Consider the following 12,797-nt stretch of genomic DNA (forward strand, 5'->3'; position numbering starts at 1 on the left):
GCTCAGCTGGTTCCTGCTCCTCTCGTCCCGCCCAAGGGGGCCTCCGGGGCCCGGAGAGCACGAGCGGCCCCATGGGGAGCCTGCCTTCTCGTGCCAGCTGCCTGGCCCCTGATCTCGGAGGAGCTGCCAGCTGTGAACACCTGTCCCCGTCAGACGGCTGCCAGGCCCTGCCTGTGCGGCCGAACGGGCCATTTGTCAGGGACAAACCCGACGTGGCGGGGGGGGCGGGGGGGACACGCTGCACGATCCCCATCCTCACGCGGCTGGCTGGTGGGGGAAGGAGATCCCCATGACCACCTGCCGGGGTGGGCACAGGCCCCGGCGTTGGCTGCACCTAGAGGGACCAGAGGTCCCGGTTTTATAGGGACATGCCGAGATTCGGGGCTTTGTCTTGTACCAGCGCCTCTTACGCCCCCCCGCCGCCGGATTTCTCACTCTTGCTATCAGGCCCTACCTGCAGCCTCCGGGGCACTGTGTCAAACGGGCCATGGGGCACAGTGTGGTTTATGAGCTGGGCCGGAGGAGCCCAAGGCTGGGCTAGCCGGGGGCTGTGGGTCGGGAGTGAGGGGCACCGGCGGAGCTGTGGGGGGAGCCCCCATCTCTGTGATGGCCCAGTGCAGTCTTGTTCCTGGCTTTGGTGCCATTACGCCCTGTGCCAGCTGCAGGTTGGGGGCAGCTGCCGGTGCCGCACTGGGTTGCTCTCAGGGCCCCTCAACCCTCCTTCTGCTCCGCAAACTGCCTCCCATGATGCCTGGTGCCAGCACCCCAGCACTCACCCCACTGACAGTGCCAGACCCCGCCCCCTTTGCCCATGCTGCGGCTGGCATGGTGCCCATGCTGGCAAGCGTCTCTCCTTTGTGAGTGTGAGCTGGAGGGGGTGATGCCTGGCGAGCAGCACCCTGACCTCCAGGGCGGGCAGCATCCAGGGTAATAACCTGCAGGCCCAGCAGGGGCCGCTGGCCTGATGGGATTACAGACCAAGACTTTGCCCTCTGCCGGGATGGCATATGCGCTGCCCCCTGCCCCCATGTTATCAGGTGCCAGTCCCCACCCCCACACGGCTGGGGCCCAAGAGATCTGGAATTGGATCCTGGCACTCAGACTCGCTGCCTGCCTATGCCTCAGTTTCCCCATCTGATATGTCTGCTGCCTGCTGTATGTCTGCAGCTCCCAGTGCAGGGGGGCACCTGGGGAACTGGCAGGACTTGGGGGTTACCACGGGGGGGCTCCCAGTGCCCAGAATGACGCCTGTCAGACCCAGTGCTGATCAGAGACTCTGGCATGGACAGAATGGAAATCAGAATAACAATGCCCAGTTCACACAGACAGGGGAAGGGGCTCACCAAGGTCTCAGAGCCGGGAAAAGAGCCAACAGATCCAGACTCCCAGCCCCCTGCACTAACCACTAGACCCCACTTCCCTCCCAGAGCTAGGATAGAACCCAGGAGTCCAGTGTGACGAAGTGGGACTATTCTTAATGTTTCCTCTGAATACTGTAGGGGTGCCTCAGTTTCCCCTAGGCATTTCTTAAGTCTCTAGGTGGTGGGATAAGGGGGTGTAATTGGTGCAGAGCAAAGAGCCAGGGTACAGAAATGGCCAACACTCTGTCTCCTGGCAACTGGTGGCCTGGGGCCTTCCCCCCTGCAAGGTGAGAGCTAAAGGGTTGGAGAACAAAGGAATCCGGTGACCTCCTGGCCCCGGAAAGGGACAAAGCCCAGAGCAGGGCGGGGCTGGAGAGAGTTTCAGTTTGGGGCTGCCTGGGACACGGAGTGAAGTGCGGACGTGGTTGTCTGGCTCACTGCCCTCCAACATGGACCCGGCTGAGGGGTCCTGTTCTCTGCACCTACAAGCTCTGTGTTAGACCGTGTTCCTGTCGCCTAATAAACCTTCTGTTTTACTGGCTGGCTGAGAGTCACGCCTGACTGCGGAGTTGGGGGGCAGGACCCTCTGGCTTCCCCAGGACCCCGCCTGGGCGGACTCGCTGGGGGAATCGCACGGAGGGGCAGAGGATGCTGAATGCTCCGAGGTCAGACCCAGGAAGGTGGAAGCCGTGTGAGCTTCTTGCTCTGAAGACAGGCTGCTCCCAGAGAGGAGACCTCACCAGAGTCCTGACTGGCTTCGTAGGGAGCAGATCCAGAGCATCGCCCGGGGACTCCGGGACATCCTGGCTCCCAGCCCCTATGCTAACCACTAGACCCCACTTCCCTCCCAGAGCTAGGATAGAACCCAGGAGTCCTGGCTCCCAGTCCCTGCGCTAACCACCAGACCCCACTTCCCTCCCAGAGCTAGGATAGAACCCAGGAGTCCTGGCTCCCAGCCCCTGAGCTAACCACTAGACCCCACTTCCCTCCCTTAGAGAGGAGTTTTCGTTGTTCATACAGAACAGTGAATTGTTCAGAGCTGACGAGACAGAGTGGGGTGAATGGAGAGAGATAGACGGACAGACAGAGATGGACAGACAGAGAGCAGCTCCCAGACAGCCTCACCACTCACTGCCCCCTGCCCCCGAATGAAGGGCCGTGCCAGGGTGACACTCTGGGGGTTCGCCAGCTAATTCCTTACAGGAGCCAAGATGCTCTGGCCCCCGGCTCCCGCGCACCCCACTCTGCCGGTGCCCCTCACTCCCGACCCACAGCCCCTGCTAGCCCAGGCCTGCCACCCCGCACTCTCCCGGTGCCCCTCTCTCCCGACCCGCAGCCCCTAGATGCCGAATGACTCTGATGCTTCCGTGACTTGGACCAACCAGCTCCTGGCCTCCCTCCAGCACAGCCCCCAGCCCCACATCCTGCCATGGGGCAGCTGCATGCAGCCCGGCCTAGCTCTTCCCTGCAAAGGCCAGAGTGCAGCCGTGCCCCATGGCCTCCCAGGGCCCCGCACGGAGACACGGGGGGCAGAAAATCTGGGGGCCCCCAACCCCCTCACTCTGGGCACCGCCCCAGGAGGCCACACACCAGGTCCCTGCCCCGATCTGCGCCCCCCACCCCCGTACCTGCGTCCACATCGTTGGGCCAGCCGCTGGACTGGCTGCTGCCGGCGGCGGGCGAGCGCCCCGTCCCGGGGTAGAAGACCTCGTCCACGGGACTCTCCATCTCGCTGTCATCCAGCGACTTGGGGCGCTTGGTGGAGCTGGGGGGTAGCGAGGGGGAGACATTGGATGGGATGACAGGCGGGTGGGGTGGGGCTCAGGGCCTTTCCCCTCTAGGGGTGCCGGCCCTGATTGGCCCCAGGGCAGGGTGACAGGCGCGGGGGGGGGAACAGGGCACGGGACTTTCCCCTCTAGGGGTGCCGGCCCTGATTGGCCCCAGGGCAGGGTGACAGGCGCGGGAGGGGGGGAACAGGGCACGGGACTTTCCCCTCTAGGGGTGCCGGCCCTGATTGGCCCCAGGGCAGGGTGACAGGCGCGGGAGGGGGGGAACAGGGCATGGGACTTTCCCCTCTAGGGGTGCCGGCCCTGATTGGCCCCAGGGCAGGGTGACAGGCGCGGGAGGGGGGGAACAGGGCGCGAGACTTTCCCCTCTAGGGGTGCCGGCCCTGATGCAGTCCCAGGGCGAGGATGGGCTGGCTCAGCAGGTGGGGAGTGGGACATGGGGCCTGTTCCCTCTAGGGGGCATCAGCCCCAGGGTGGGCTGGGAGTGGTGCCCGCCTGACGACAGAGCGGGTCAGCAGCCTGTGTGCAAAGCGAGTTTGTCGGGGGGAGAGGCCGAGGGCGGATGGAGCAGAGGGGAGCGAGCCCCCCCGGCCGGGCAGCACAGGGGCGGGGTCTCTCCTGGGCAGGACGGCGCGTACCTGGTGGAAGGAGGTGACGTTATGGACCGCCGGCCCAGAGTCACCTGGTTGATGTTGTAGTAACTGGGGCTCTCCAGATCTGCCAGGGAGAAGTTGGGACCTGATGCCGTGGCCACGGGAGCTGCGGGAGGAGAGACAGCGGGTGAGGGGCAGCGCAGGGCACCGGGCACACAGGCCTCCGCCCTGCAGCTGGCGCCAGGGGAACTGTGCCCTGTACAGACCAGCTGCTGGGCACAGCGACACTGCAGGCAAAGCAATCACACGACACTCAGGGCCCAGCTAAGGCAATTCAGGGCCTACCCATAACCCCGCCCCTGCCCCATAGCCCTGCCCCCTCAGGGTGACGGGCTCAGGCTCTCTGCAGGCTCAGGCAGTGTGGGTTACACTCAGGTCCCGTTTTCGAGCTTTTCTCCCCAACCGCAGGGGTTGGAAACTTTTCCCTGTCCCAGGAGAGCCGCGACTCTCCTGGGCCAGTGCCCCCCGGCACCAGCCCCCCTGGCTCTGCCGACGGTGCCTAGGCCTTCACCTGGCCTGGGGCGACAGGCTCAGCTGTTCCTCAGTCCCCAGGTTGGGCAGAGGGGATAGAGACGGAGCCCGGCTTCTGCTTGGCCACGGGGCATGTGAGCCTGCTCTTCTGCAGTGCCCGCCTCCCCTACCCCCCAGCAGCCATAGCCCCTGAGCCAGCCTGTGGGCGTGCAGGGGGCTCCCACCCCGTCACGGCCGTTCCCAACCCCCCTAGGATCCGCTTCCCCAGGGGGAGCTGAGTGAGATTGCGGGGCGCAGGGCAGGGGGGAAATAGATTGAAGGAGTGAGACAGAGACAGGGAGCAGAGAATGATTCTCCAGCCGAGCCGGCCAGCATCCCCATACCCTGCCATGGGCGTCCCGTGCCAGCTGGGCACCCGTCATGGGCAACCCGTGCCAGCCTCTCTAGCCAACCCCCTGGAGACGGACAAGGAGGAGAAAGGACCCCCGGGGGGAATCTATGGCAGCTCCCCCGCCCCCCGGGCCTGCCACTCACTCTGGGAGACTCGGACCAGCTCCGTCACGTTCCAGACGCCCGACGTCACAAAACAGTCCTGGAAAGTCAAATGCCCTGAAGGGAGGGAGGAGACGGGCGTCAGCGGGGCAGCAATCGGGGCACGGAGCAAGGTGATGGACTCAGCTGGTGCCCCTCACTCCCGAGCCGCAGCCCCTGCTAGCCCAGACTTGCCCCCCCAGCTCTACTGGGGCCCCTCACTCCCGACCCGCAGCCCCTGCTAGCCAAGCCCTGGACTCCCCACAGCTCTGCGGATGCCTTTCGATCTTGGGGCAGGGAATATGGGGGGTAGACAGAGGGCTGTGAGGGGCTCTCACCAGTGGGCAGTGGTTTGATGGGGGGGATGGGGGGGGCGTAGGGGGTTATGCGGGGCTGTGGGGGTCTCTCACTGTTGGGCAGTGGTCTGATAGGGGGATGGGAAGATGAGGGCTCTGGCAGGCTATGGGGGGTCATGGGGGGCTGTGGGGGTTTCTCACCGTTGGGCAGTGGTTTGATGGGGGGATGGGGGCTGTGGGGGGACCATGGGGGGCTGTGGGGGTCTCTCACCGTTGGGCAGTGGTTTGATGAGGGGCTGGGGGGGGTTTCTCACCGTTGGGCAGTGGTTTGATGGGGGGCTGGGGGGGACCATGGGGGGCTGGGGGGGTCTCTCACCGTTGGGCAGTGGTTTGATGGGGGGCTGTGGGGGACCATGGGGGGCTGGGGGGGTCTCTCACCATTGGGCAGTGGTTTGATGGGGGCTGGGGGGCACCGTGGGGGGCTGCGGGGGTCTCTCACTGTTGGGCAGTGGTTTGATGGGGGGCTGGGGGGCACTGTGGGGGGCTGGGAGGGTCTCTCACCGTTGGACAGTGGTTTGATGGGGGGGCTGGGGGGGACCATGGGGGCTGGGGGGGGTCTCTCACCGTTGGGCAGTGGTTTGATGGGGGGCTGGAGGGGACCATGGGGGGCTGGAGGGGTCTCTCACCGTTGGGCTGTGGTTTGATGGGGGGCTGGGGGGGACCATGGGGGGCTGGGGGGGGGTCTCTCACCGTTGGGCAGTGGTTTGATGGAGGGCTGGGGGGGACCACGGGGGGCTGGGGGGGTCTCTCACCATTGGGCAGTGGTTTGATGGGGGGCTGTGGGGGACCATGGGGGGCTGTGGGGGTCTCTCACCATTGGGCAGTGGTTTGATGGGGGCTGGGGGGCACCGTGGGGGGCTGCGGGGGTCTCTCACTGTTGGGCAGTGGTTTGATGGGGGGCTGGGGGGCACCGTGGGGGGCTGGGAGGGTCTCTCACCGTTGGACAGTGGTTTGATGGGGGGCTGGGGGGGACCATGGGGGCTGGGGGGGTCTCTCACCGTTGGGCAGTGGTTTGATGAGGGGCTGGGGGGGGTCTCTCACCATTGGGCAGTGGTTTGATGGGGGGCTGGGGGGCACCATGGGGGGCTGGGGGGGGTCCCTCACCGTTGGGCAGTGGTTTGATGGGGGGCTGGGGGGGACCATGGGGGGCTGGGGGGGGTCTCTCACCGTTGGGCAGTGGTTTGATGGGGGGCTGGAGGGGACCATGGGGGGCTGGGGGGGTCTCTCACCGTTGGGCAGTGGTTTGATGGGGGGCTGGGGGGCACCATGGGGGGCTGGGGGGGTCTCTCACCGTTGGGCAGTGGTTTGATGGGGGGCTGGGGGGCACCGTGGGGGGCTGGGGGGGGTCTCTCACCGTTGGGCAGTGGTTTGATGGGGGGCTGGAGGGGACCATGGGGGGCTGGGGGGGGTCTCTCACCGTTGGGCAGTGGTTTGATGGGGGGCTGGGGGGGACCATGGGGGCTGGGGGGGTCTCTCACCGTTGGGCAGTGGTTTGATGGGGGGCTGGGGGGGCACCATGGGGGGCTGGGGGGGTCTCTCACCGTTGGGCAGTGGTTTGATGGGGGGCTGGGGGGCACCATGGGGGGCTGGGGGGGTCTCTCACCGTTGGGCAGTGGTTTGATGGGGGGCTGGGGGGCACCATGGGGGGCTGGGGGGGTCTCTCACCGTTGGGCAGTGGTTTGATGTCCACATCTCCTTGCTGGTTTGAACTGTCTGATTGTCCGGATTCTGTAACACACAAACAGGGAGCGACATCAGGAGCTGGGCAGCGTCTGGCAAGGGGGCCCGATCCTGGTGAGGTTCTGAGCAGTGCCCGGCACAGGGGGCCCGATCCTGGTGAGGTTCTGGGCAGTGCCCGGCACAAGGGGGCCCGATCCTGGTGAGGTTCTGGGTAGTGCCCGGCACAGGGGGCCCGATCCTGGTGAGGTTCTGGGCAGTGCCCGGCACAGGGGGCCCGATCCCGGGTGAGGTTCTGGGCAGTGCCCGGCACAGGGGGCCCGATCCTGGAGGGGGTCTGTGTCGTTACCATAACAGACAGCTACAAACCCAGACCCACCCCGGACCCTCCCCGTAGTTTGTCCCAAACTGACCTTCAGAACAGTGTTCCAGGTGCACCCAGGAGTGCCATGGCCCCTCCCCATTCCCCCCCCCCCCCCCGGCGGCCTTGGACCCGGGGCGGCCTCGGGGCTCTCGTAGCGCTGCTCAGCCCTCACCCTTCATTTTCCACCCGGTTTCCAGTCCCCCCTGATGGCCCCCCAACACTGGGCATCGGACCCACCCCCCTCCACCCCTACTGCACATCAGGGCACAGCCCCGGCCCTGCAGGCGCACAGTTCGGGCATTGCAGTGACACAGTTTGGACGTTGCAGTGGCACAGCCCTGGAGTTGCAGTGGCACAGTTCGGGCATTGCAGTGGCACAGTTCGGACATTGCAGTGGCACAGTTCGGGCATTGCAGTGGCACAGCCCTGGAGTTGCAGTGGCACAGTTCAGGTGTTGCAGTGGCACAGTTTGGACGTTGCAGTGACACAGTTTGGACGTTGCAGTGGCACAGCCCTGGAGTTGCAGTGGCACAGTTTGGACATTGCAGTGGCACAGCCCTGGAGTTGCAGTGGCACAGTTCGGGCATTGCAGTGACACAGTTCGGGCATTGCAGTGGCACAGCCCTGGAGTTGCAGTGACACAGTTCGGGCATTGCAGTGGCACAGTTTGGACATTGCAGTGGCACAGCCCTGGAGTTGCAGTGGCACAGTTCGGGCATTGCAGTGACACAGTTCGGGCATTGCAGTGGCACAGCCCTGGAGTTGCAGTGGCACAGTTCGGGCATTGCAGTGACACAGTTCGGGCATTGCAGTGGCACAGCCCTGGAGTTGCAGTGACACAGTTCGGGCATTGCAGTGGCACAGTTCGGGCATTGCAGTGGCACAGGCCTGGAGTTGCAGTGGCACAGTTCGGGCATTGCAGTGGCACGGTTCGGTGTGGCAGTGGTGCAGCCTGGGCTTTGCAGTGGCGCAATTTGGGCATTGCAGTGGCACCGGTCGGGCATTGCAGTGGCGCAGCCCAAGCTTTGCAGTGGCACTGCCCGGGCGCTGCAGCTCTGGTGCCATGAGTGTTTAGCGGTAGCGCCCGTGGTGTACCCAGGGGTGCAGCAGTTCCTCCACCCTCACCCCACTTTTTCTCTGCTGGGGTTAATGGGCCACATCCCGACCCCCTTCCTTAGCCTGAATCCCCGGGCGAAGGCAGCGGCCCCTCAGCGGCAGGGTGGTGCCATGGCCCCGCGGCTGGCGCTGGGCACAGGACTGGGCCGAGGACCCAAGAGGTCGGCGCTGCCCTGGATTCTCCAGCTGTGCCCCGTGGGGCTGCCCAGCCGGGAACCTCCAGGCCTGAGGCCTCCAAAGAGTTAATCGGCCTCGGCCTTCCCCTGCCGGCTTGGCACAGGCGGCCGCCAGCCCGCGGGTTACCTATGTCAACAGCCCACGCTCTGCCCCCCTCCTGGCATCAGCCGGGGCGCCGCCCACTGCCCCGGGTCCATCTCCTCCAAGGCCCGGCTCCCCGAAAGCTGGCTCAGGCCCCGCTCCCCGTTCGGCCCTGCCGGCTGCTGGCAGCCATCTTAAAACTTGGCAGCCATTTTAGTGCTGGCGGCTAGCTGCGGCCCCATGGCTGAGGGACGGACGGGGCTGGGGGCTGAGCCCTGGGACTGGGGAAACGCAGCCTTCAAAGCGATGAGAGGGGGAGGCCGGGGGGGACAGGGGGAGGGGGCTGGCACGGGAAACACATAGGTTCTCGAGGCCTCCCCAGGCACAAGCTCCCGCCAGCTCCGGGGCCAGTGAGCCAGCCTGGGGTCAGAGTGGAAGAGGCCGGGCACGCTGCGTCTGGGTTGCAGGAGGGGAGTGGGGTCTGGTGGTTAGAGCAGGGGCCGGGGAGCCAGGATTCCTGGGTTCTCTCCCCAGCTCCGGGAGGGGAGGGGTGTCTGGTGGTTACAGCGGGCGGGGAGCAGGACTCCTGGATTCTATCCCAGAGCCCTCGTTAGTGCTGGCTAACGACCCAGTGGGGTGGGGCTCACGGTGCTTGGGGGGAGCAGGGCAGTGCCCTCCCTGGCTGGCCAGGAGCTGTGAGACGTCCCAGAGCTCAGTGCCCTCAGCCCAGCCTGGGCAGGGGCTGGATGGGGGCTGCTCCACCAGGGGCCCCGGCAGGGAACAGCTATGGGGAACCCCCCTAACGCTTGGCCACACTCAGCTCCAGAGCTGGGATAGACCCAGGAGTCCTGGCCCCCAGGTCCCCCGCTCTAACCACTAGACCCCGTCCCCACTCCTCCCAGTGCCAGGGAGAGAACCCAGGAGTCCTGCCCCAGCTACGCCTCCCTCCATCAGTTCTGGTCCCCCCTCCCCAGCCTTTATCCAGCGACTAAACCCTTATCGGGAGGCAGCAGCTGAACAAACACAAACCTGCCGCCGGCAGAGCCCCTACAATGCCCGGCTGCTTTATCTCGCCCACGCAGGCCGAGCACGGCCCCCCACCAGCAGTGCTCGGAAGGGGGGGGAAGCCAGGCTGCATTTTACTGGCCCCCCCGACCCCCGTGCCAGCTTCTCCCCGAGGAGGCTCTGAGACGCCATCGGGTGCTGGGGGGGTCGGATCCACAGAGACGCCGTAATGCAAGCTGCTGCTAAGCCGGGATTCTGGTGCCCCTCACTCCCGACCTGCAGCCCCCTGCTAGTCCAGCCCTGGGCTCCCCCCCCCCAGAGAAAGGGTGATGGAAGGACTGAGCCAAGAGGGGGCTGCCGGGGCTGCCCCTAAGCCTCCCCCTAGGCGAGAGCAGGGATCGAACCCCGCCTCCCCCCGAGCGGAGGGAGACTCGCCCCAGGCCAAGGGGCGCTATAGGGGCTATGACCTGCAGGCCGAGGGGGTGCTGCCCACACGCTCTAGCTCACAGTGCCCCGCTCGCCTGGGTTCGAATCTCAGCACAGACTTTCCAGCCACCCAGTCCCTGCCCAGGGCTCCCTGCCCAGCGGAGCTCATTAGCTGGGCCCTGCCCCTGCCTGCCCGGGCCAGCCCCAGAAGTTGGGACGCGGAGATGGGAGCCATGGAGCCCCCTCCTCCCTGGCCACGGGCAGTGCCCTTTCAGTGCCAGGACTGTAGCCCTCCCCCCCCCCAGCTCCATGCACCCCACAACAGCTGCTCGGCTGCGTGATCCTGGCCCTTCCTGCTCCCCCCCCCCCCCCCCCCCCCCCCGCCCAGTGCCCCATGGCCGATCGTCTCTGCACTCCTGCCTGCAACTGGCCCATGCTGCCAGCCTCCAGCGCCCCCCTAGGACCAGCCCCTCGGGCTTCCTCCCGCTGGCCCTCGTGCTGGGGGGCTCCTGGAAACCCCCGCAAAGCTCCTCCTTGTCCTGCCAAACCCTCCTCCAACCTCCTCTTGGCTGAGACGCCGACTAACCCCTGCCCCCCCCCCCCGCCCCCGACACTGGCCAGGCTGCTGGGGAGCGGAGCCCACTGCTGTCAAGTTGCCCAGAGCTAGCCCCGTAGGCTCCATCATCCACCCATCACTCTGTCCCCACCTGCTGTCTCTGGGCTTGTACCTAGATCGGGGCAGGGACCATCTTTTCGGTGTTTGTACAGCACCCAGCGCCACGGGGCCCTGGGTGCTACCGTAATACACCTAATACGTAAGAATGGCAAGACACTAGAACAATCCCTAATCTCTTGAGAGAATCTTCCAGCCTCCACCATCCAAAATCACTTGAGAGCAAAAGGACGAAAACGCTCCAGAGTCAGCAAAGGGTTCATGGGAGCAGCGGGCCTCAATCACCCTTAAATGCATAGAAATGTCCGTACACAACTGCCCCACCCCAGAGATGGCTGCAGCTCAGTGCCGGGCGAGGGGTCCCTGTATAAACAGCCCCCGGGCCTCACCCCAGAGGTGGCTGCATCTCAGCGCTGAGTGAGGGGTCCCTGTCTAGCCAGCGTGTGGAGCGTTTGCAGTCCTGCCGGGTGAGCCAAGGCGGCAGGACTGTCCGATGTGCTGCTGGGCGAGGTTGGCTCCCTCCCTTCAGGCTCTGGGCTCCGCAGAGACCCCCGTGCCAGCGGCTCTGATGCTGGCCAGCACCGGACGAGCCCTGGGAGGTCCCCGCTAGGAGCAGACCGGCAAAGAAGGGGTTAGAGCTGCCCGGTGAGCTGGTGTGTAGGGCTAAGCCACACCTGGGCAGAGGGAGATGAGCTCACAGGGCTCAGGAGAGAGGATGGACCCCCCGGCAAGCAACCGATCAGCTCCCCCACACTGCCGATCACCACCCGCAGCCCGAGCTCCCCCACACCCCGCTTTCCCGGTTCCCCTCAATCCCAACCCACAGCCCCCATGCCTGAGCGGATGGGCCGGTCACCACTAATGGCCAGGCCCCGCGGGTGGGTTTTGCCCTGTCCCATGCCTGGGTTTGGTTCCTACATTCCCCCAATGCTCACCCAATGGGCCCCCTTGGACATGCTAATATACCAGGTGCACACTAATCTACCCAGTCTGCAGGGAGCGCACACGTGAACACACCCAAGGCACACGCCCTCACTACGTTCACACACAGGCACAGCGGACGCACACAGCTCTCACCCGCCATGGACACACAGCACGCAGACAGGCCCACATGCTACGCACATGGAACAGGCCATGCCTCGCACACTCAACATTTGTGTGACACATGTAACATGACACACACAGCGTGACTGTAACGTGCACACACGGACAAAATACAGTGATGGAACATACACACACACAATAGACGTGCAAAACACATGTAACACCCAGGTCACACACAAAATACACACGTCACACACACATTCCCCCCCCCCCAACATCTCTGGTGCCTCCTGGACGGTCTAACCCCAGCTCACCCTGGCAGCGCCCCCATCCTCCAGCAGGAACTTAGCAAAGAGGGGGAACCTGCCTGGCTCTGGGACCCCCTTTGGGCACCGCAGCAGACCCCCCAAACCGCCCATTTGCCTGCGGCACTTGGAATGGACCTGACCCCAGACCAGATTTGAATGCCCCCCACAAGCTCTGGCCGGCCTTGGGGTAGGGAACCAAACCCCTGCCAGCTCCCCCGAATCCTAGCGGCTCCCTGCTCCAGGGGGCTCATCCATGGGGAAGGTGCCAGAAAGAAACTGGGACAGTCAGAGCCCCCCAGGTAAGAGAGGCCTGTGAGGGCTGCACCTGTGGGGCTGGGGGCTCCACAGCACTGCCCCCAGCTCTGCTGGGTTTATGGGGAAGAAGCAACTGCCCCCACCCCACATCAGCCAGGTCCCCAGAATCTCTGGACATGCTGGGTTGCCCCCCCCCACATCTGGAAGGCATGGGAAGGAGACACTGGCAGCCCATGGGGATATGGGGCCCCCCCAAATCACCCCGGTCCCTGACCCACCTCAAACCAGCCCCCTGTCCCCCTGAGGACCAGCCTCCTGACACCCCCCATAGGACAGTCAGCAGCCCCCCCAAGGGCTGCTCAAAGACTGGAGGATTTAAGCCCAGCCCCGGGGGCCTGGAACGCAGCCCCCCCACAACCCCGGGGCAGGCTGGGGGGCGCGGGTCTTGGCAGGGATGAAAGCAAGCGAGAGGCAGATGGCAGCTGGACCCGGCCCCCAGGTCACACGAGCCA

The 12,797-nt window shown here is 65.4% G+C and overlaps 1 protein-coding gene across 14 annotated transcripts in view; it reads right to left on the reverse strand.

The window, feature by feature from the left end:
• NFIX (nuclear factor I X) overlaps window positions 1–12,797 on the reverse strand; it is a 149,084-nt gene that overhangs the window by 25,007 nt on the left and 111,280 nt on the right. For all 14 annotated transcript variants that reach the window (XM_037887722.2, XM_037887725.2, XM_043533215.1 and 11 more), the window contains 4 exons: window positions 6,825–6,887; window positions 4,807–4,881; window positions 3,787–3,907; window positions 2,990–3,126 (listed from right to left, as the gene is read on the reverse strand). In XM_037887722.2, coding sequence (XP_037743650.2) covers window positions 2,990–3,126; window positions 3,787–3,907; window positions 4,807–4,881; window positions 6,825–6,887 — 396 coding nt within the window. The remainder of the gene's footprint in view (window positions 1–2,989; window positions 3,127–3,786; window positions 3,908–4,806; window positions 4,882–6,824; window positions 6,888–12,797) is intronic.

Source organism: Chelonia mydas, chromosome 20 (genome assembly GCF_015237465.2).
Source record: "Chelonia mydas isolate rCheMyd1 chromosome 20, rCheMyd1.pri.v2, whole genome shotgun sequence".
In the NCBI taxonomy this organism is placed as follows: Eukaryota; Metazoa; Chordata; order Testudines; family Cheloniidae; genus Chelonia; species Chelonia mydas.